Consider the following 20,026-nt stretch of genomic DNA (forward strand, 5'->3'; position numbering starts at 1 on the left):
TCACTGGCTTGGATTCGAAAGGTTGCTTGGTTGACACTCCTGAAATGAAAAACCAACGATTGTCTTAGTATAAGCATATTCTCAGATACTAGACTCATCTCATTGCGATGAAATGGATTTTCCTAAAGACTTCCTCAGAGCATTGAGGTAAATGTCTGAAACCAAGAAATGTCAAAAATAGGAAGGGGCTCATGATACAGGCCCCCAGGTTCTGAATCTAAACTCTACCTTCTAGAATGGACTCCTGCCCGTTAGCTGTGATTAGCGAGGCGCCAATAATACCAGCTCTAGCCTCAGGGGCACTTCTACTAGCCTTATTAAATACTTTTTCACAAATTTATTTTACATCCATTCTCTTATTTCATCTTTACAACAATCCTAAGATTTAAACATTATTACCCCCCACAGTTTAGAGATGAAGAAACTGAGAACGAGCTAGAATAATTGGCCAAAGATCAAACAGCCAGGCAATGGTAGCACAGGAGTTTGCAGTACTCTGAAAGGTTGTCTGACATCAAGTCAGCTCCTTTTTTCTCAATGACGCTGCTCCTCTTAATCTGTTTCAAAGAGCACTGGAATTTCTCGGTGCTTCAGGGACCACTGAGCAGCAGCGCCTCGGGGCCCTCACTCTGGTTTCAACCAGAGCACGTCTATTATACACATAATAGATTGGAAGTTTTGTTTGAAAAAGTTCCCAGACACTCTATTATCCCATGATGTCTCCTAAAGCTGTTACAAGCTGCACCAGCAACTTTTGAAGTCAGAGACCTCGACTTCTTCTTTCTTTGGTCTCACAACAGTGTGCAACCCTGCCTGACCTGTGAGCCAGCCTGTGGAAGGAGGAGCAGATGGGAATCACTGCCCTTGGGATGTGCTCTGGGATCCCCCGTCTAGGTATCTCCCATGACCCCTGGCGGCCTCGCTGCCTGTTTCTCACCGAAGTCAGTCGAAGGATCTGCAGCTTTCTCGCTGCCATCACAATGCATGGAGCTCTCCCCCAGGAGGGAAGCAATGTCTTCTCCGAAGTCAGTCGAAGGATCTGCAGCCTTCTCGCTGCCATCACAATGCATGGAGCTCTCCCCCAGGAGGGAAGCAATGTCTTCTCCGAAGTCAGTTGAAGGATCTTCAGGCTTCTCGCTGCCATCACAATGCATGGAGCTCTCCCCCAGGATGGAAGCAATGTCTTCTCCGAAGTCAGTCGAAGGATCTGCAGCCTTCTCGCTGCCATCACAATGCATGGAGCTCTCCCCCAGGAGGGAAGCAATGTCTTCTCCGAAGTCAGTTGGAGGATCTGCAGCCTTCTCGCTGCCATCACAATGCATGGAGCTCTCCCCCAGGAGGGAAGCAATGTCTTCTCCAAAGATTTGGAGGCAATTCTCAATCAAAAATTGCACAAGAGAAATCTGCAACACAAAAGGGTAAAAACGGGGTGTTCTTTTTCATATGGCATAGTTATAAATCACATTTCATACATGAATCTTGGCTCTAACAAAAATTGTGAAAGAATACTAAGAAAAATTCAGAGAACCAGTTTTCTCTAAGAACGAACTGTGATACTTTCGTGAGTACTTTGGGCACAGGTTTTAAAATACTTTTCATCAGTGGACTAAAGGCATAATTTGTGGTCTAGTTTAAAAGCTAACATTTTTATATCAATAGTTACATCTTGAAAACAAAGGCAACTTTCAAATGTAACCCACATAGGATGTTTGGGGAAAGATGTATACTCTCTTATGAAATTTTATCTATTCGTTTTCATTAAAAATTTTTTCCAGTTTTGTTGAGATATAGTAGACATATCGCATCTTAGGAAAATTTATAAAGCACCCAATAGACACGGATACGTGAAATTCATTTGTAAGTTTAGGTGCTGCTTAAACTTGGGCAGCAGAGATTTCTGTGGGTTTTTGTGAGGGAAGAAAGCAGCTGGAGAGACACCATTCAGTTTGTCTGGCTGCAGCCCCTCCTCTTGCGTTGCCTGCCCCACCGTTACTTTCTGGGAAACTCTCTTGGGAAACAGCTATGATCTTACTGGGAATGTTGTAGCTCTGATGGGATGTTCTGGAATCTTTTACTAGTTTCCTCACCCTATAGCAGAGGCAAAATAGTAGCCAAGTATTTTTCTGAATGAGCCACAGCTGGCAGAGGAAGGCCAAAGTGTGTGGAGCCATGGGTGCTCATATTGCCCAAGCTGCCTAGGATGTGCCAGTAATGACCAGAGGAGCTGGGTGTTGTCGCCATCGTGTGATGAAGAAACCATGGCTTGGAAACTTTGCCCAGGGTTACACATCCCTCAGTGATTAGGCTGAGAGTTGAACCTTGGCTTGTCACATTCCAAAGCCCAGGTTCTTTTCTGTCATATCGGGCCACTCCTCTCTCTGCTGTTCAGTCGGTCCAGAGTTTAGTCTCGTGGACAGGAAGGAAGGAGAGACTCAACTGCTCACAGTTCCCCCTTAACAACCCTCCTTCCCATCCCCACAGAGGAGGATAAATGACTCTGCCACTCAACGGATGCACTTTCAAAAACTGGTCTGTCAGAGTTAACACCGTCCATTTTGGGTTCCAAGTGGGGACTCTGACCCCTAGGGCACGCAAATGAGAGCTTTCATTACCTTTCTTGTGATGTCACTTTCTAATTCTGCGCCGCAGGCATTGGGCAAACAAAGCATGCTTGGGGCTATGCAGGTGGCTAAGTTGTAAGCTGTCATCTGATTGATGGACGAATGCTGCTGAATGTTGTGCAGCACTCCAAAAAGATAGCGCAGGAGCGCTGCATTGGCTCTGGGCAGCTCGTCCAAAAGCCTAAAGACACAAAAATGGACCTTTAAAGACAGCACGTCATTTCGCTTAGGAAGTTGGAAATACAGAGAAAGGGAGCAGAGGACTTCTTTGTAGAGCAGGCACAAGGCCCAGTGAACATGCACGAGAATGCAGAAATGGCCCTCCTAAACATGCTGCCTGAAATATTTCCCTGAAACGCCTAGAACGTGTTCTCATTTGGGCACATCTTATTAATATCGAATTTAATCTAAATATATTTTAAAACTCTGAAACATTGCAGAAAGTCTTCAATTAAAGTTCACAAAAGCTCATTGATTAAATTAAACAGCGATGAAATTTCAAAGGCTCCCTTTGTTTTGAAGGTAGCAATATAGGAACACTCTCTCAGGGTAAGAGCCCAGCAAAGTTCCAGGCAAAAATGTTTCATTGAGTTCAGTTCCTGAACCAGATAAGAACTTCTCTGGCTAGTTAAGTGCTGGACAAAGGTAAGACCATATCCCTGGCAGATTGGTCCTTTAGCATCTCTCTTGGACCAAAGGATTCCCTCTGCTCTCAGTTTCATATTGTCAAATAAAAATGGCAAGTAATAGGATATAGTGGAATATATGAGGAAGCCATTTTGGTGTAAACCTAATTCGGGCCTGACCTTGTCTTTCCAAAAGGGCCTGACCGAGGCCGTTGAGCATGCATTGTATATCTGCTTTAGAGATTCCCTATGGCAAGAGCAAAAGGCCCTTGAGATAAAGGTGCAACTTCCCTCCCCCTGCCAACGTTGGTGTCTCCTTAAGGATTAAGCATCTTTGCTTAGGCTAGAAACTGATTGCTGCGCTCACGTGTGACCGCCCAGCTTGAGACAATAGACTTGCCTCCTGCTGTGCCCTTGGAGATAGCAGACCCTCTACCTGCTGTGTCCATCAAGTGCTGTGCCGACAGGGCACTCTTGTGACTATTGTGGGAGGGACATTTCAATCATGTGAAACACCCTCTTTGAGGGTATATAACCACCCTATGTACCCCCACGTCTTTGGAGTGCTCTGTTCCTTTGTGGAAAGACCTCCCGGGTTATAATCCTAAAATTTAAGCTCAGAATAAACTCACCCACATTTTCATTTATTGATTGGTTATGGATTATTTTCGTCGACAACATATTCAGAAGGTATAAAATGGTCAAGGATTCCTTATTAACAAGACTAGGAGAAGAACAAGAACTCAATGAGAGCAGTAAGGCATGCCACTATTTTTGAACTGGCCTCCGTGGGAGTGGTCAAATCAAACTCTTTGGCATTGGTCATTATTTTAGTGGACAAAGCTGTAAAGTATAAGCTAATATTTTCCTAAGAGTATGTTGATTGTACTTTTGAGGTGTGCACCAGTAGAGTAATCATGGCATCGTTACCTCTGAGTGGCAGCGATTTTCTCCTCCTCGTTCTCTCCATCAGTTATACTGACCCATTTGGCATAGAGGTCAGATGTAAAGACGCTCCCTGGGATGTTTCGAAGAAAATCCTTACACACATCAAAAGAAGAGTATTATTCTTATGGCAAATACATATTGGACAAATTACAGGGAAAACATGGAGTTGAAAAGTTGAGTTTCTGTCCCCACTTCCTTCTCAGGCTCCCCACACTGTGACCCATGCAGCGCTCAGCTCCACCTCTCCACTGACTTGCACACCCTGGAGTGGGTGCTTGGACTTCTAAAACTTAGAAGCATCAAAGCAGAGTGGGCCACAGTGGGAGTGAAGAGAAAGCCCCCTTCTATCACCTGGAACTTCCTCTTGGTGTCCATTTTAGTAAACTAGTAGAAACTGACAAGGTCCAGTGAGACGTCATCCTCAATCCTGCTAGTTTCTTGAGAAGAAATACCCATCCCCGTTTGAGACACAGTGCTTGCCCTTAACTCAAGCAAGAGAAGTTCTGAAACAAACCAAACGCGCACACCCTCGTGCTCTCGCACACATATTAAGAGAGAACTGAGCCTTCTGACTTGAGATATGTGTGCTCCTTGGGAGAACACTGCGTCACAATAGCCTCGTTCTTCCTGGTTTTAACTGTATGAACGTTCGATTCTGCAGACTGGGAAGCAGCAGACATTGGAAATATATCAAAATCCCCAATGGGTAACAATGTGCTACCCCTTGCAGTCTGTGAGTGGGACATACATATCCTTCCAAAAGAAGAAACTTACTAAAAACTTAGATACATCACAACTTCAGGCCTCTGAGTATCAGGGCTACAGACGCAAAAACGTCAGCTTCCTAAGTGGAGGCCTGGAACATCTGTCACTTTAGAGGGCTGAGGAACAAGTTTAATATCGTAGAATTGGGCCTATTAAAATTTATGAAGCTTTAATGTTTGTGCAAGACTGAGGGGAAGTTGTCACATTGTCTTGCTAGCTTCCAAGCACACCTAGCTTCCGTTGTTCTCACTCAGCAGCACAAGCCTTCTCTTAGTGGTGGCTTGCTCGAGAAGTGCCTCGGGGCAACTATCCTAATTAGAATCTAATGATGGTTCACTCATGCTAATCCCTATTGAGCTGCTGTTAGTGCCAGGCACTGTTGTGAGCACTGGGGACAGAGCAGAGAAGCCAATGGACAGAGTCCCAGTCCTCTCACTTTGACTATGTTGATTGGTGTTTGGTACCCATGGTATTGTAGCTAGCCATGGTACTTAGTGCTTTTCACCGTGTTTCCTATGGAGTGCTTCCAATATATTTGGAGGGAGGAAGCAGTCCAACTCTGGCCAGCTCTTCGAGTCTGGGAGCGTGCAGGAGGGCCCTTGCCTCATGCGTACCACACTACATGCACTCGGAGCATGTGTCTCCTCTCTGTTTCCTGAACCCTGTTCTGTGGGAGCCCATTGGTGAGGCTGAGTGTGCTGAAGCCAGAACATTACCCGAGCAGAATATGCCAAGGGTATTCACTGCTGGACCTCTGTTTTTAGACAGCTCAATGGCAAACTCAATGTGGTCCTGATGTCGTACTCATTTCTGGTTTAGGTCAACACTCCAGTTCAGTGGGCGTGGTATTATCAAAGCCAAGTTGCAAAGTCTGATTCCCCACCAAGATCAGTCAACTTTAGGAATGTCTAAGAACTATACCCACGAGTGGCCACCCCCTTGCTAGTCTGTACTTATAACAGAAAGATAGGCAAGACTCTGCTGATGGGCAACTCTAACTCTTGCTGGAAAATCAGTTCCAGGTGGGCACCTCACAGAAGGCAGCACTCAACTTGCTATTTGCATGCCTAGTGTATATTTCTAATCATCCCAGTGTCACAGTGCTCGACTCTAAGCCACTTCTGAACTGTCCCTATTTATGACAGAGCTGAACAATCATGGGGAACAAGGAAAGACCAAATGGAATCTCGATTATAAAAGAATTTTAATAACCTATTGTAGTCATTTCTACTTATAACATTCCTCTTTAGAGCTGTTAACAAATACCAAGATGGATTGAGTCAATTCTTTCCCTGTTCTATGATTCCCTTCATAGAAACATAACTGGATATTTGTGATTTAGCTGTATCATTTAAAAACCTTTTTTGTATAAATCTATTGAATTTTCAGAATTCCAAAGAAATTTCCATTGCTGCACCTACTTTAAAAGTCAGATTTATAAGAAGAAGCATGTGGTAGGAGCTTGTTACTGTGTGACCATAATCCTGGGTGGTGGGTTAAGCATAACAAACGTTAATAAAGGATGCCAAATTTGGTAAGGGTGAAAGAAGGCAAAAAAAGAGAAGTCACCCCTACACTACTTTTCAATTAAAAGAGACAGGCGAAAGAAGGATGAGGAAATGAACGGAGCTTTTGGTCACTCATTGAACATTTTTGATTCATTGAATGACAAATGTTGGCTTACTAACTATGGTCAACCTCTCTATTTTCCAATGTTTCATACGAATTTTCTTTGTAAACTTTGCTTTCATTAGGACAATGGTGAAGAAGTCATCAAAAACAGGATGTTTGTTCTGGTAAACGTTCTGTATATCTAAGTGTGTGTTTAGGATTTTTATTATTATTGTTCTGGGATAATGTTCAGGAATGAAGAAGGAGAAGGCAGTGTGTGATGAAAAAGGAAAGTATATCTAACATTTGGGGCTTTTAACACCCAAACTAACGTCCTTAAGTTTGGACTTCGTGAAGTGTTTTTCAGTTTCTCAATCTATTATGCCTATTATGGTTCCTGGGCAATCACGGTGAAGGAAATTGATCATGTACTACAGAATTACGCTGTGTGTGGATAATGCTAGAAGTTTCCCTACCTTTAAGACACATGCGACCACAAGAACAGATTCACAGTCCAGGTTCACTTTGTCCCTAGCATTTAATGTCTCCTTTAGGGCTCTGCATGATTTCATATTGGCCGATTTTCTGAATATGCCCTCTGTGAGCGGCCCTTTTTGCTGGATAAAGCAAAGCATATCCTATAGGGAAGAAGAGAAAGGAAAAATCAATGGCACCTCGTATCCAGGAGCCCAGAGCACCCGCTCCCCCCTTGTCGGAGCTGGGGTAAGCGAGGTGCAGAGCTGGAGGTGGGGGCATGCAAGCAAATGTGGAATTTTTTTTCTCAGTGTCTCTATTTTCTACCCAACCATCCCTTCTACATTCATATGCTGAAACATTTCAAACAGTTTTTAAGTCAGATTTTCCTTTTCAGTGAATTGACACTTCGGAATCAATCTTCCCTGCTTCCAGGCCTTTGTGGAATCACCCGCTACTACTCCACCAATCTTTCCTCATCGTGCCCTAATATAGCTGCTCTTCCCCAGCTATGGAAATCTTTGTGCCATACCCGTGTCCCATTGTTCGTTCCCCTTTAAGGGGCTGCGTACCCCATTTCTACTTCCTGGATTGCTTTCCCTCTTTTCAAATCGGGCTCTCCAAACCCCTCTCCTCCTCCTCTAATTACATCCCCTTCTCGTCACTCTTTCATTTCCTTTTGCTGCATCTTCATGTCCTCTGCTTGTGGTGCAGAAAGGCTCTAGGTATTGGAGTCAGGTAATCCAAGGGACCCGAATCCTATGATGCTACATCTTGGCTGTGTGGCCTTGGGCACAGTGTACACTTTAGTGAGGTTACTTTTTTTTCTCGTTTGTGAAGTGGGAATGATGGTAATCATAGCTACCCCCTAAATTTGCTGTGAAACTTGCAAGGACTGAGGTAGTGGGAGCATGGGACTGGCATGACACATTTCTTCATCGTTAGCCTAAAGTTCCCTAGATCTGGTAGAGTGCTTGGAGAGATACTGGACGCTCAATAAATGTTGACACTGACAATTCCATACACCAATTCGAGTTAACACAGGCCAAATTCTGTGGCTGTCACTTGACACATTCTATTTGAATGAAAGGATCCACATATGCCAGAGGCTGAGTCTGTATGCTTCAGCACTGGAAATACAGGTCAAAGTCACCTGAGAGATTCTGAGGAGTGAGATTGAGTAGACTCAGCTGAAGGAGGCTGAAGACTACTGTGGAGTTCAGAGAAGATGAGACGGGGTGGACTCTCGGAGACTCATCCACATAGAGCCCATTTGCATTGATCTGAGCAGGCATATGTGGGTCTTTGCTGAAACCTATGGAATGGACAAGGGTATCTTTTCTTTGTCGTGTTTGCTTTAGGACTCTGCAGTACCTAAATCAGATTTTATTCTTTGACGTAATATTAGCAAAGCTTTTCCCCCAAAGCCAGCGGCTGTCTAAAGATTTCTCCGTTTAGGGATAGATTTGAACGAGACACTTGACCTCTCAGAGTTCTCCCTCCTCAGGAAAGCCACAGAAGACCAAAATGAGACCCACCAGAAGAGAAGGGGGCAGGCTGTCACGTTCGCACACATCTCCGAGGCTGACGCCGAAGAGCTGCCCTGGCTTTGGGGATGGTGGCGTCACGTGCGGAAGGTCCTGACAGGCGCTGGAGCCGCGCCGGAGGGCCCAGTTGCCCATAAAATTCCTTCTCACTGACTTCTGGCCTGAATCCAAAGAAGAAGTGAGATTACCAGTAGTAGTTAGTTTTATTTACTTACGGCACATTCATTGCGATGGCAAGAAGAAAGAAGAACTGAGTCAGCTTTTGCACAGAATTTCCCACGTTCAGAAATTGGCCAACTGCATCCTTGTGGTGTTAATGTGCTCTTCTTCCCCTCATCCTGCAAACCTAGAGGCTTGCTCAGACTCGGGGTCACTTCTTCCAGGGGAAATGCTTCCTAGGCAGTGCTCTCTCCTGCCTGTTGCATGAGACACTTCACTTGTACTTGTCCGTGTTTTCTGATGTTCAGTATGAACAGTGGATTCAGGTGACAGATCACATTTCGAAAGCTAACCAGGTTTGGTTTTCAAATCAAGCAGAGTTTGGCAATCATCTACTCTCATAGTAAGTCTCCTCCCACTCTTAGATTCCCTGTTTGCTTTCTGAATGCCCAACCATGGTCAACTTTCTTTCAGCAAAAGGATCTGCCTTTCAAGACACAACCTGCCTGAGCCCACTTCTCAGCTGGCCTCTGGCCTCTGCTCTGGGTGCCACAATGCTCAGGCAGCTCCATGATGACTATGAGCAGTCAGGGTCCTTGGGAAGGAGTCATTAAATGCTGGCTATGTGGTAAGATTCCAGGTGGCCGTGTTTCTTCAGACACCCCACAAAGCTACCCAGAGATGATTTTTAACTACCCATCAGCCCCTGTCAAAAGAATGCTTTTCAAAGGAAAGGTGATCAGCAAGGAAAAGCTGAGTTCCAAGTTTCTACTGCTCAGCTATGAATGTTTACCTAATACGGTACCTTAACATTTGTTTAAATAACATGTTTATACCGAATACTAAAAATGTCAACAGAGGAGCCAAGTTGTAGAAGGATAAACAGTGAAGCAACATTTCACCAAGTAGCCTTCAACGCCCAACCACTCGGCCTTCCCGGGAAGGAGTGAGTGCATCTCCACGTCCACTCACGTGGATGCACTGCTCCTGGGGCTGGACCAGAGACAGCAGGATCCGAGAAACAGAAGGCTCCTGGTTCTGCCGCTTAGTCGGATAAGTTTACTCAAAACTGTTTGAGCTTTGGTTTGGTCAACTTTAATGTAAATGATGCTACCTACACCTCTTTGGACTAAATACTAGAAGGTCCCACTCAGCATAAGGCATGGCTCATAGCAGCCTTGATAAATCTCATCTCCCTCACTCAGAGGGCCTAAGGAGGCCTAGATATCTGTCTCCTCCCCCCAAAGCAGACCCCACCCCCATTCTCCGTTTGATTTCACTGCCTCCAGAAGGTAGCAGTCATGAAGGAATGCCACCACTCCCCTAACTAAGGCTCCTTCCTGCCTGGCATTCATACCCCTACCATTTTAAAAAGAGAGAAGCAAGCCAATACATTCTTAACTCCAGGAGAAGATTTCTATATGTCTGCATGTACAAATGTTTGTCTCAGATACACGTTCAAATATAGGTTGAGTTGTTGTATGCAACCTGCTTTTCCTACTCTTAACCTGATTTTATTATTTCTAAAACTATCCAAATGTATTCCATTATTCAGCTTAAACAAGAATGCTCTGAAGAAGAGTGCTCTGTCCCTTGATACAAAGCTACACATCCAGCTACTCTATGAGCATAGATAGAGTGAGCTAACATCTGTTGCCAATCTCCTTTCTGCTTGAGGAAGAGTGGCCCTGAGCTGACATCTGTGCCTATCTTCCTATATTTTGTATGTGGGTTGCCTCCACCGCTTGGCTTGATGAGTGCTGTAGGTCAGCACCTGGGATCCAAACCCACGAACCCTGGGCCACCGAAGTGGAGCGCACTGAACTTAACCACTACACCACTGGGCTGGCCCCCAAAACCTAGCTAGTTTTAAACAGTCCTGGCAAGATTTAGGTTAGTGTTTCCTCATGCTCCAATTAGGGTGTGTGTATTAAAAAATAAATTTTTTGAAACTTTATCCTTATAGAATAACAATCATAATAAAAATACTTTGAAGTAGAAATTCTATTCTGGCTCAAATACTTCCCAAATAAATAAAATGTCTTCTTCATAGAAAGAAATATCAATGGGAGAATATTGGAGTGGTAGGGGAAAAAATGACAAGAAGGAAGATAAAAAAGCCCTGACTGTAAACATTCAGTCTAGTTTTGGTCTCGCCCTGGGTCTGAAGCAGACGTGGAAAGCGAGCTTGCTGTGGGAACAGACTTGAGAGTCCAGTTCTCTCTGGAATCCCAAGGATACTTCAGCCAAAGCCCAGAAGAGAGTCCAGGTCAATTCCATAACTCTTCGCTCCACTGGAGTTTTTGATTCCAGGTGTGTCTAAGCCATGTGGTCATTTGGTCCCCTCCCGTGACAGACTGAGATACTGGACAAATCCCTGAGATTGGGAAGGCACGTTCTAAGGTTCTAGAAGCACACGCTCTGAGAAGACACATGGATGTGCAGACACAGAACTATATGGCAATAGTGCTCTGGGGATACAGAGAAGGGAGCAACTGTCTACGTAAAAGAAATAAAAAAAAAAAAACCTTCCTAGAATTGAGCTGGGTCTTGATTTCAGACCTTTGGAGTTTCTCTAAGCTTGATTCTGGGCGGGTACTGGGTTCCTGTCCACACGGGCCCTCCATCCACACATGGAAAATCAGCTCTGTGTCCCGCGTTTGGGAAGTGGAGACACGAGCCAAGAGAAGGCACTTGCCGGAGGGGAGGGGCTCACCTTTCCTCTGCTGGTTCCTGGCTGGGTGCCTTGGCTTCAGGATGAATTGGCCTTGCGCGTCTGGGGACTCCTGGAAGGTGGAGTCCCCCGGTCCCTGTGGCAGGAGCCCAGTGGCTGGACGATGGCTCATTTTAATTCCGTAGGGATGCTCATGTCCTATATGGAGAAAAATCTAACTATGGATCAGGATGATGGTGATGGGTTAGGATCAAACCTCCTTACTGTGAGCGTGTGGGCCACACCAGTGTGTGCTGCCATTCTCCTGGAGCTTCTGGATGAAGAAGGCTGTGCTCCCGAGTGAGCGCCACGTGCACCCTCATGGGGGACACCTTGCAAAAAGCAGGTGCCCAAGCAAAAGAGTTTAAAAAGGAAAGAGAAAAAGATTTTTAACCACGTTGCTTTCTTTGGAATGCATAGATCCGTAAGTGCATTGCACAATGTTGACTTTTGCTGTGTTTCCCTCCGAGAATATTTAATGCCTTCTAGGTTCTGCCTTGACACTAACTAGATCTGTACATCTGAGGCAAATTACTTGACCTCCCTGAGCCTGACATTCATCCTTTTAAATGCTTACCCTCACACAGACTTATAAGGATCAAGGAAAATATATTAATAAACATTGGTGGTCAATAGTTTTTAAAGAATTGGACCGTGTATGTTCAGAATTGCTGTGATCACTGTTCTCTCACTCATAATGTCATTTTAACACAGATTTTTCGTTTCCTTTTGTCAGTTCTAAAGACAAGGGCTCCTCAAGAGCAGCAGGGCTCTGTGCCTTCAGCTGCCCTCCCACGGCTGCCCACCCTCCCAGGGCCCTGCCAGGCAGCCATCAGAGGGAAGGCTGCACGGTGTTGGAAACCCAGAAGCAAAGTGCCAAACAGTGTTTACAGAGTGGAAAACTGCCCCCAACATCACCAGGAGTTGCCTGCCATGTGATTTGTTTTGCTCTTTCATGCTTTAAATTGCTTCCTCTCCATAGAGTTCTCTGTGGAGAATTGCACTTTTCCCCAACAGTGTGGTATGGATTTCATTCTTTAAGAATACAGGCAAGCCTCATTTTATTGTGCTTCCCTTAATTGCATTTCGCAGATACTGCGCTTTTTACAAATTGAGAACTTCTGGCAACCCTATGTCAAGCAAATTGATCAGCACCGTTTTTCCAACAGTGTTTGCTCGCTTTATGTCGCTGTGTCACATTTTGATAGTTCTTGCAATATTCCAGTCTTTTTCATGATTATTATAGTTGTTATGGTGATCTGTGATCAGTGTCTTTGATGGTACTATTGTAATTGTTTTGGGGCACCATGAACACTGCCCATCTAAGATGGAGACCTTAATGGATAAATGTGTGTGTGTTCTCACCTCTCCACTGACCTGACATTCCCGTCTCTCTCCATATCCTCAGGCCTCCCTGTTCTCTGAGACATGACAATATGGAAATTAGGCCAGCTAGTAACCCTACAATGGCCTCTAAGTGTGCAATGAGAGGAAGAGTCACACGCCTCTCACCTTAAATGAAAAGTGAGAAATGATTAAGCTTCCTGAGGAAGCCATGTCACAAGCTGAGGCGGCTGAGAGCTAGTCGTCTGGCACCAGAGAGTTAGCCAACTCATGAACGCAAAAGAAAAGTTCTTGAAGGAAATTCAAAGTGCTACTGCAGTGAACACATGAATGAGAAGAAAGCAAAACAGCCTTATTGCCGACAGGGAGACAGTGTTAGTGGTCTGGATAGAAGATCAAACCAGCCACAACTCTCCCTTCAGCCCAAGCTCATCCAGAGCAAGGTCCTCACTCTCTTCAATTCCGTGAAGGCTGAGAAGACCTCCTGCCAGGTCTGCGACCCAGCCTGTCCCTTCCCTTGTCTTAGTCCCTCTATTTTCCACACTGAACAAATTTGCTGATCCAAGAATTATTATTATTCTTTTAGCTCACTCGCTCTAATAACTATTTTAGGAGAGGTGTAATGGATTTATCAATAACCTCAAGAACAATGCTAGAAAACTCGGCCTGAGAAACAGCAAAGTACCGGTGGTTTTGTCAGTGAAGACGTGAGGAGTTAACTGCGATTATCTCATCTTCCTTATGATGCTGAGAAAAGTTTCAGACACAGAGCAAGTATTAAATAAATATTTGTACTTGGATTCAGAGGTATGGCTGGATTTTTAAAGATTCTCACAAAATAGAGGCTACTTAGTAGGTAGGAAATGGAACAGAGGAATTCAAGACTGGAATATACAAAAATAAATAGATGGGAAAAGAAATTCCGATCCAGGTTGCTATCATACCTGAGTAAGGAAGTATGTATAAGTTTTTCAAGACAGCTCTGTTTGTCAAGTAAAAAAGTAAAGAAGAAAAACTCACATTTCCCACAAACTAGACCATAAGCCACGGAATGAAGAGATGTTCTCAGTGCCTGGGATAGAGTAAGTGCTTAGCAATTATTTAATAAATCTAGGAAGGAATATTGCATAAGATTTTCACTTTTAAGTGTCTTTGAGCTTGAGACCGAGCAACCGTTACTTTGAGACTTCAGAGTTGCAGTTTTCAACCCAATCAGCCCCCTCTGAGATGTTCCCAGACACTTACCAGTGAGTGGGCATGGGCCCTCTTTCTTGCCGGAACTGACCCACAGCTGGTAATCTTTCTCAGAGCCCTTGGAAACAAAAAGAACTATGTGTCACACTAAATCTTTCACAGCAAGTACCAGTTCCTTAGCATTTCTGCTTCCAAAAAGAAAAAATTGGGGCCAGTATAAATGCTATTTGGTCAATGGGGGTGGCTACAGTTTTTCGGAGTCAATGGCGCTGATTTCAGTAACCCCTTACCCCTCTCACAGCCTCCAATAGACCATCCCTGATTCTTGTCCCTGTTGATGAAGGCCAAGGATCTATGGAACCACAATGCAGTCAGCCCCTCAATTTGGGCGTGGCCGATAGCAAAAGAAATCACAGTTATGCCCCCTTTATTAAGGAGGAAAAGTCTAATCTTGAGAGTCCTGCCTTCTGCTATCTCCAGACTCCTTGGAGAATGTTGGCTTTTGCCTTCAAATGTCCCTGCCCAGACAAGCATGTTGTCCAGAGAGCCACACACCCTGCCATGACTGTTCCTTGAAAGCAAAGCTTGAAAGGCCTTGGTTGCTGTGCAACCCTGAGCTAAAGGAGGCGAAGCCTAGGAGGCCTTGAGGAGATGGCCCAGCAAAGTCAGCGCACTGACTCTGGTGCAGACGCGGGAAAGAAGCCACAAGAACTGTAACCGAGAGAACAGGTCAGACGCAGAGCACAGCCTCTCCCAGCAGAATCACTGCCAGTAATGCTGTAAATCCTACTCGGAACGAACAAGTCAAAATTATAAAGACTGCTGAATTATTTTAAAGAGTTCTCCAAGAGAGGATAAAGCAAAAGATGTTTGAAACGGAATTGTTGGTGATTGATAGGTACCGTGCTTGCCGGTGGCTCCCGATTAAAAATCAGTCTAGCCCTTCTGAAGGAGAGTCCCAGCTATGGCGGCCATCACACACACATACACAGGCACACACACGCCTGCACAGCTAAATCTGCTCAAAATTGTGTTGCAAATAGGAAATGAGAGCTAATAAAAACCTTTTCTTTTAAGGTAGGGATTGGAAACACTCTGTTGGAATCTCTTAAATCAGGCATACATATATAGCCAAATAAGCCCAACTCTTCATTAAAATAGAAATTTTTTCTCTAGTGAGATCGATCACTTTACGCAAAGGAAAATTACAATCATGAAATCAAATGAGCTATATCATTAATCAATCTCCCTAACCTCATCCCTAAAAACACTCACTCTCTTCCAAGGTTTAATTGTTATTCAGAGTGTACATATCTTCTAGGTTAGAAATCAATGCAGAAGTGTGCTTTACTCATGCATATAAATTCCAATTCATTTAAAATGTATTATTATTAATTCTGTTTGTACAGAAATCATTGGCTCCTTATGGAAAATTCTGGTTGCCCTTAGCTTTTAAGAGGCTTTATTATACCATTGGGTTAGGCAAATTTTAAATACAAGTCTTGGAATTACGCCCTGTCACCATAGAAGGGCATTTTTACATTTCCAGAGAATTTCATTTGAGGAGCCGTGCTTTACAAGTGCTTCCTTGTTTTCTGTCCATCTGCATGTTACTCTCCCTCTCTTTTCCCTGACACAACCTTGTCCTCAAATATATGTATCGCTCACCAAAAAGAATTTCAACAGCTCACACCGGCTCCATCAAAATATCAAAGAGCAGACACTTAACAGCAGAACAGGATGAAAGTGATGTGGACACAAACGCCCCCGGATTCGTGGTCTCATACAGAACTTGTCTCCTCCTTTACCAATTCACAAAGGGCATCAGCCAACTCATCCTCAGGGTCTGCATCAATGGGATGGAGCCTGTAGCCAGGTGGTCTTTATGTCAAAGTTCACAAGAAAACATGTTATTTAGGGTTCATCATACTGAGATTGAGACCTTGAATGACAACCAGTGCAAATGGCGGTGGGAGGGGAGGAATCAGGAAAGAATATACAGAAGGAACAGTCCAGTGGAAGAGGAAATATTTAGAATCTTATGTGATTGTCCATGTATAAAATACATACAATAAAAATGCATGTTGCCATTAGCACTCTAAAATTATAGCCCAATTTCATTATGCTATTACTTTCCATTTGCACAAAATTTAAAATGGGAATACAAGAATAGCAACCATATATAGGTTAATAATATAGCTTTGCTGCCTTCAATTTCCAAATTTGAAGGGGGACAAAATATGACTTTGAAATCCATAATAATCAGTTGTCATGATGGGTGGTGATTATGCAAACACACACACACACAAATGTCAAAAATTAAAGTTGGTTTTTAAGTAAAAATAGTTTGCAGGTAACTTACAGTTATTCCAAGCATTGGTAGTGACATGTTGATAATGTCATTCACTGTATCCGAATTTGTCACTGTTACAGTTACAGACTGTAAAAAATAAATGTGAAAAATTGCTATAATTTAAATTTTAAAAATTTAAATAATTTTTGTCAAATTACTATCCGTATTCTAAAGGCAAGCTCGTTTTCAGGTGGTGACACAGCACAGCACATGCAGAGCACGAACCCCTAAATACCATTTACTTTCATTCCTTTGTATAACATGAGGCTAGTAGGAAGCATTTCAGTAAATCAAATATTTCTCTGAAAGGATTTGTGGCACAAAAAACATAACAGCTTAAGCAAGAAGGAGAAAGACTGAGAATTCCGGGCGGGCCTGTGGGCTGGTCCTCAGCACCTTATGGCTATTTCTGTAATGGAGGGGGGGTGGTTTAAAAAGGAGGAGCTGGACCCTTTCTCTTCCTGAGTTGTGCTTTTGTAGTATGGCTTTATTTCTTTGCAATTACATACTTGGTGTTGGTAAAATCAGAACTGGCTATAAAAGGCATTTTTAAGAGCTATTATTTAGTGAGTACTTTCTTTGTGTTTGGCATGATGGTCACTAAATTTTCATTGTCAAGATATGTTGAGACAATTAAATGAAACCAATGAGTCCAGGAAATTAGACTGAAAATTTGAGAAACTCAAGTTCCATTCCAAACTCTGCCAGTGACTAGGGTACTCACAATAGCTCCCTGCCACACCTCACAGTGAGAAACTGCTCCATTAGAATAGGAAGACAGTTTACAGAAAAGTACCCGAAAGCCATTAACAGGATTCTTAGATATCTATCGAACTCTCTGAATTCCAAAAGACATTTTCAAAGAAGACAAACGGTAACCAAGAACACTGACTGCGCACATAGTTTTGGAGTATTATCAGGCAGGATGGCCCCTGTCCTAAATCAACGGTGCTTAAAGAAGACAGACAGCATAAGGGGACACTCAGAGGCTTGAAGATGACATTAAAAACGAAAGGAATCCTTTCGTAATTCATTCCTTGTCCTTTCGTTGTATTTGTCTTCGTATGAATTCAATTGCTTGATATGACAGATGGCCCTGAAACTTGCTTATAATTGGACTTCTATCAATGAAAGCATGCATTGATTTCCAAATACTTGTAGTCCTAAGGATTATGAGAAAGTGCTTCAGAACCCAGTGGTAGAGCTCCGAGCGCCCAGACGCAGGCATGCTGGGAGCTTCCTGTGCTGACGTATCTGGGGGCGTTCAAACATGGGGTTTCCCTCGGGACCTAACCAGAAGTAAGGGTGCTGCTGTTTTTAAGATGTCTGAAGTCCCTTCAATACAATCAAAAACTCTCCCATGAAAGATTTTTTAAAGTAAAAGAATCTCTTTTCAAATGCTAATCATCACTCCCTAATTTATCTGGTCTGTAAGATAGCGGTTTTTCATGGCATAAGGAACATATTATGTCATTATGGAATAGTCATTCCAGGGGTGTGTGTATTTCTTCCTGCATGTTGTCTGCTCTCCAAAACAGATAAATTCCAGTAGACAGCTCTTTGCAAACAAACGCCTTAAAAAAAATAAACTATTTCATCAAATAATTTGAAAAAAATGGAAATGTGATTTTTTTTCATAAGAACTAAAGTGCTACTTGATATATGAAGAACCAGGAAAATGTGATCAATTCGCAAGAGTTGAGGACAACCCTGAGATGATCTAAATGTTCAAATTATTAGCCAAAGACAGCTATTACAATTATGCTCAATTATATAAATGAAAATATGGTCATAATAAACAAAAATATAGGAATCTCAGCATAGAAATTAAAAATATTGAAAAATAGAAATTTTTTATCTGAAATCTGAAAAAAAAATTGAAACTACAGAGGCTAAATTGCATCATGAAGATGACAAATGGAAGAGGAAATGATTTTGAAAATAGATAATAGAAATTATCCAATGTGAAAAGGAAAGGGGAAAAAAGAAGATTGAAAAAATTAACAGAACCTGAGGGGCCTGTGGACAACATCAAAGTGTCTGATATACGTGTAACTAGAATCTCAGAAAGAAAGAAGAGAGAAAACGGGGAAGAAAAAACAATGAAGTAATAATGACCAAAATTTCCCAAACTTTAGACATAATTTACATTCATAAAAACATAAATTTAAAAACTCAAGAAGTTTAGAAAATGCCAAACAGGATTTTGTTTGGCAAAAAAACAGATTCAAGGAAAACCATGCTCTGATACTTAGCCACACGGCAAAAAACCAAAAATCAAGAAAAAATCTTGAAAGCAGCTGAAGAAAAATGACAGATCATATGCAGACGATTAATGTTTGAATGATCACAGACAACTCATCAGAAGCATAAAGACCAAAAGACAGTGGAACATCTTTAAAGCGCCAAAAGAAAAAAAACTGCAGGCAAAATTCTACATCCAGCAAACACATCTTTCAAGAGTGAAGGTGAAATAAAGACATTTTCAGATAAAAGAAACTAAGAAAATCTGTTGGCACCAGATCTGCATAACAAGAAATGCTAAGGAAAGTCTCTCCAGGGTGAAATGAAATAGAATTAGAGGGAAATTTGGATCTTCGGGAATGAATGAAGAACATTAGCAATGTTTGTTTTGTGTAACGTTTATGTAATTAAAGTTGATTTTTAAAAATGTAAAGGTGATTTTCCGTGAAAAATTCTGACTGCAACCCCTGCCCTAAGTGAAATGAGAGCAGACAGTGTGCTTTGCTAGGGAACTCTCCAGTCTTATCTCCTCAAGCAGAGCATCTCTCGCATACTCAGAAACAGGTCAGAATATTTGCACAGCTTTCCTACTGGCCAGGAAATAACTGTCTTAAACTGCCTCTTTTTCCACCTTCACATACTATCGTGTGTGATCGAGAGTTCCCATAACATATAACAGAACAAAGTGATATGAAAAACACCCAGAATATTTGCTCCTCAGGGTAAATGTCTTGGCTCCTGCACTACAGTTTCAGAGATCAAATTCTATAGAAACAACTGAGGTGAATGGTTTTTTTCCCCAGTGGCATCAACAAAATAAGGTAGAAATATACTGATCTCTTAAAAGTCTCAACCTTTTCAGTTCAATCAGTGCTGACATTCCTCAGAATGAAAGACTTTTCAAAACTTCTCCGCATTTTTAATACCTGACCCTCCAGTAGATTCTCTCCTAGAAGAGGGACATGACTGAGGCCAGCCGGCAAAATGGGAACATGAATGGCTTCAAGTATCACACCAATGTTCAATGTACCAAAGGCCATAACTGTATGCTGTTATAGAAGGAATGCCCTTATGCTTAGGACATACCCAAGTGTTTAAGGATAAAGGACCACGACGTATGTGTGACCCTCAGAAATAGGTATCTTCATACACAATATGGAGAAGGAGAGAGAGACAACGAAATAAATGATAAAGCAAATGGAGTAAATGTTAACCAAATAGGTGAATCTAGCTAAAGGGTATATGGGTGTTCTTTATACCTTTTGTATTTTTGCAACTTTTCTGTAACTTTACAATTATTCCAAATAAAACATCATAGGAAGAAAAAAACTGTGGAAACAACCCAGGCCACTCTGCATGTAGCAACAATTGGAAAAAATGTTTCATTCTAATAGGAAATACCTGGTCGTGAAAATCACTTTATTACA

The 20,026-nt window shown here is 42.7% G+C and overlaps 1 protein-coding gene across 1 annotated transcript in view; it reads right to left on the reverse strand.

The window, feature by feature from the left end:
• Window positions 1–890: 890 nt before the first annotated feature.
• The window catches only part of LOC123287856 (rho GTPase-activating protein 20-like), a gene marked incomplete at its 5' end in the record, with an annotated part of 28,223 nt that continues 9,087 nt past the window's right edge, over window positions 891–20,026 (reverse strand). The window contains 8 exons of the mRNA XM_070516818.1: window positions 891–1,403; window positions 2,613–2,802; window positions 4,178–4,287; window positions 7,048–7,209; window positions 8,584–8,753; window positions 11,468–11,623; window positions 14,054–14,120; window positions 16,365–16,442. Of these exons, the coding sequence (XP_070372919.1) occupies window positions 891–1,403; window positions 2,613–2,802; window positions 4,178–4,287; window positions 7,048–7,209; window positions 8,584–8,753; window positions 11,468–11,623; window positions 14,054–14,120; window positions 16,365–16,442 (1,446 nt within the window). The remainder of the gene's footprint in view (window positions 1,404–2,612; window positions 2,803–4,177; window positions 4,288–7,047; window positions 7,210–8,583; window positions 8,754–11,467; window positions 11,624–14,053; window positions 14,121–16,364; window positions 16,443–20,026) is intronic.

The sequence above is a fragment of the Equus asinus genome, chromosome 8, assembly GCF_041296235.1.
Source record: "Equus asinus isolate D_3611 breed Donkey chromosome 8, EquAss-T2T_v2, whole genome shotgun sequence".
NCBI classification, from domain to species: domain Eukaryota; kingdom Metazoa; phylum Chordata; class Mammalia; order Perissodactyla; family Equidae; genus Equus; species Equus asinus.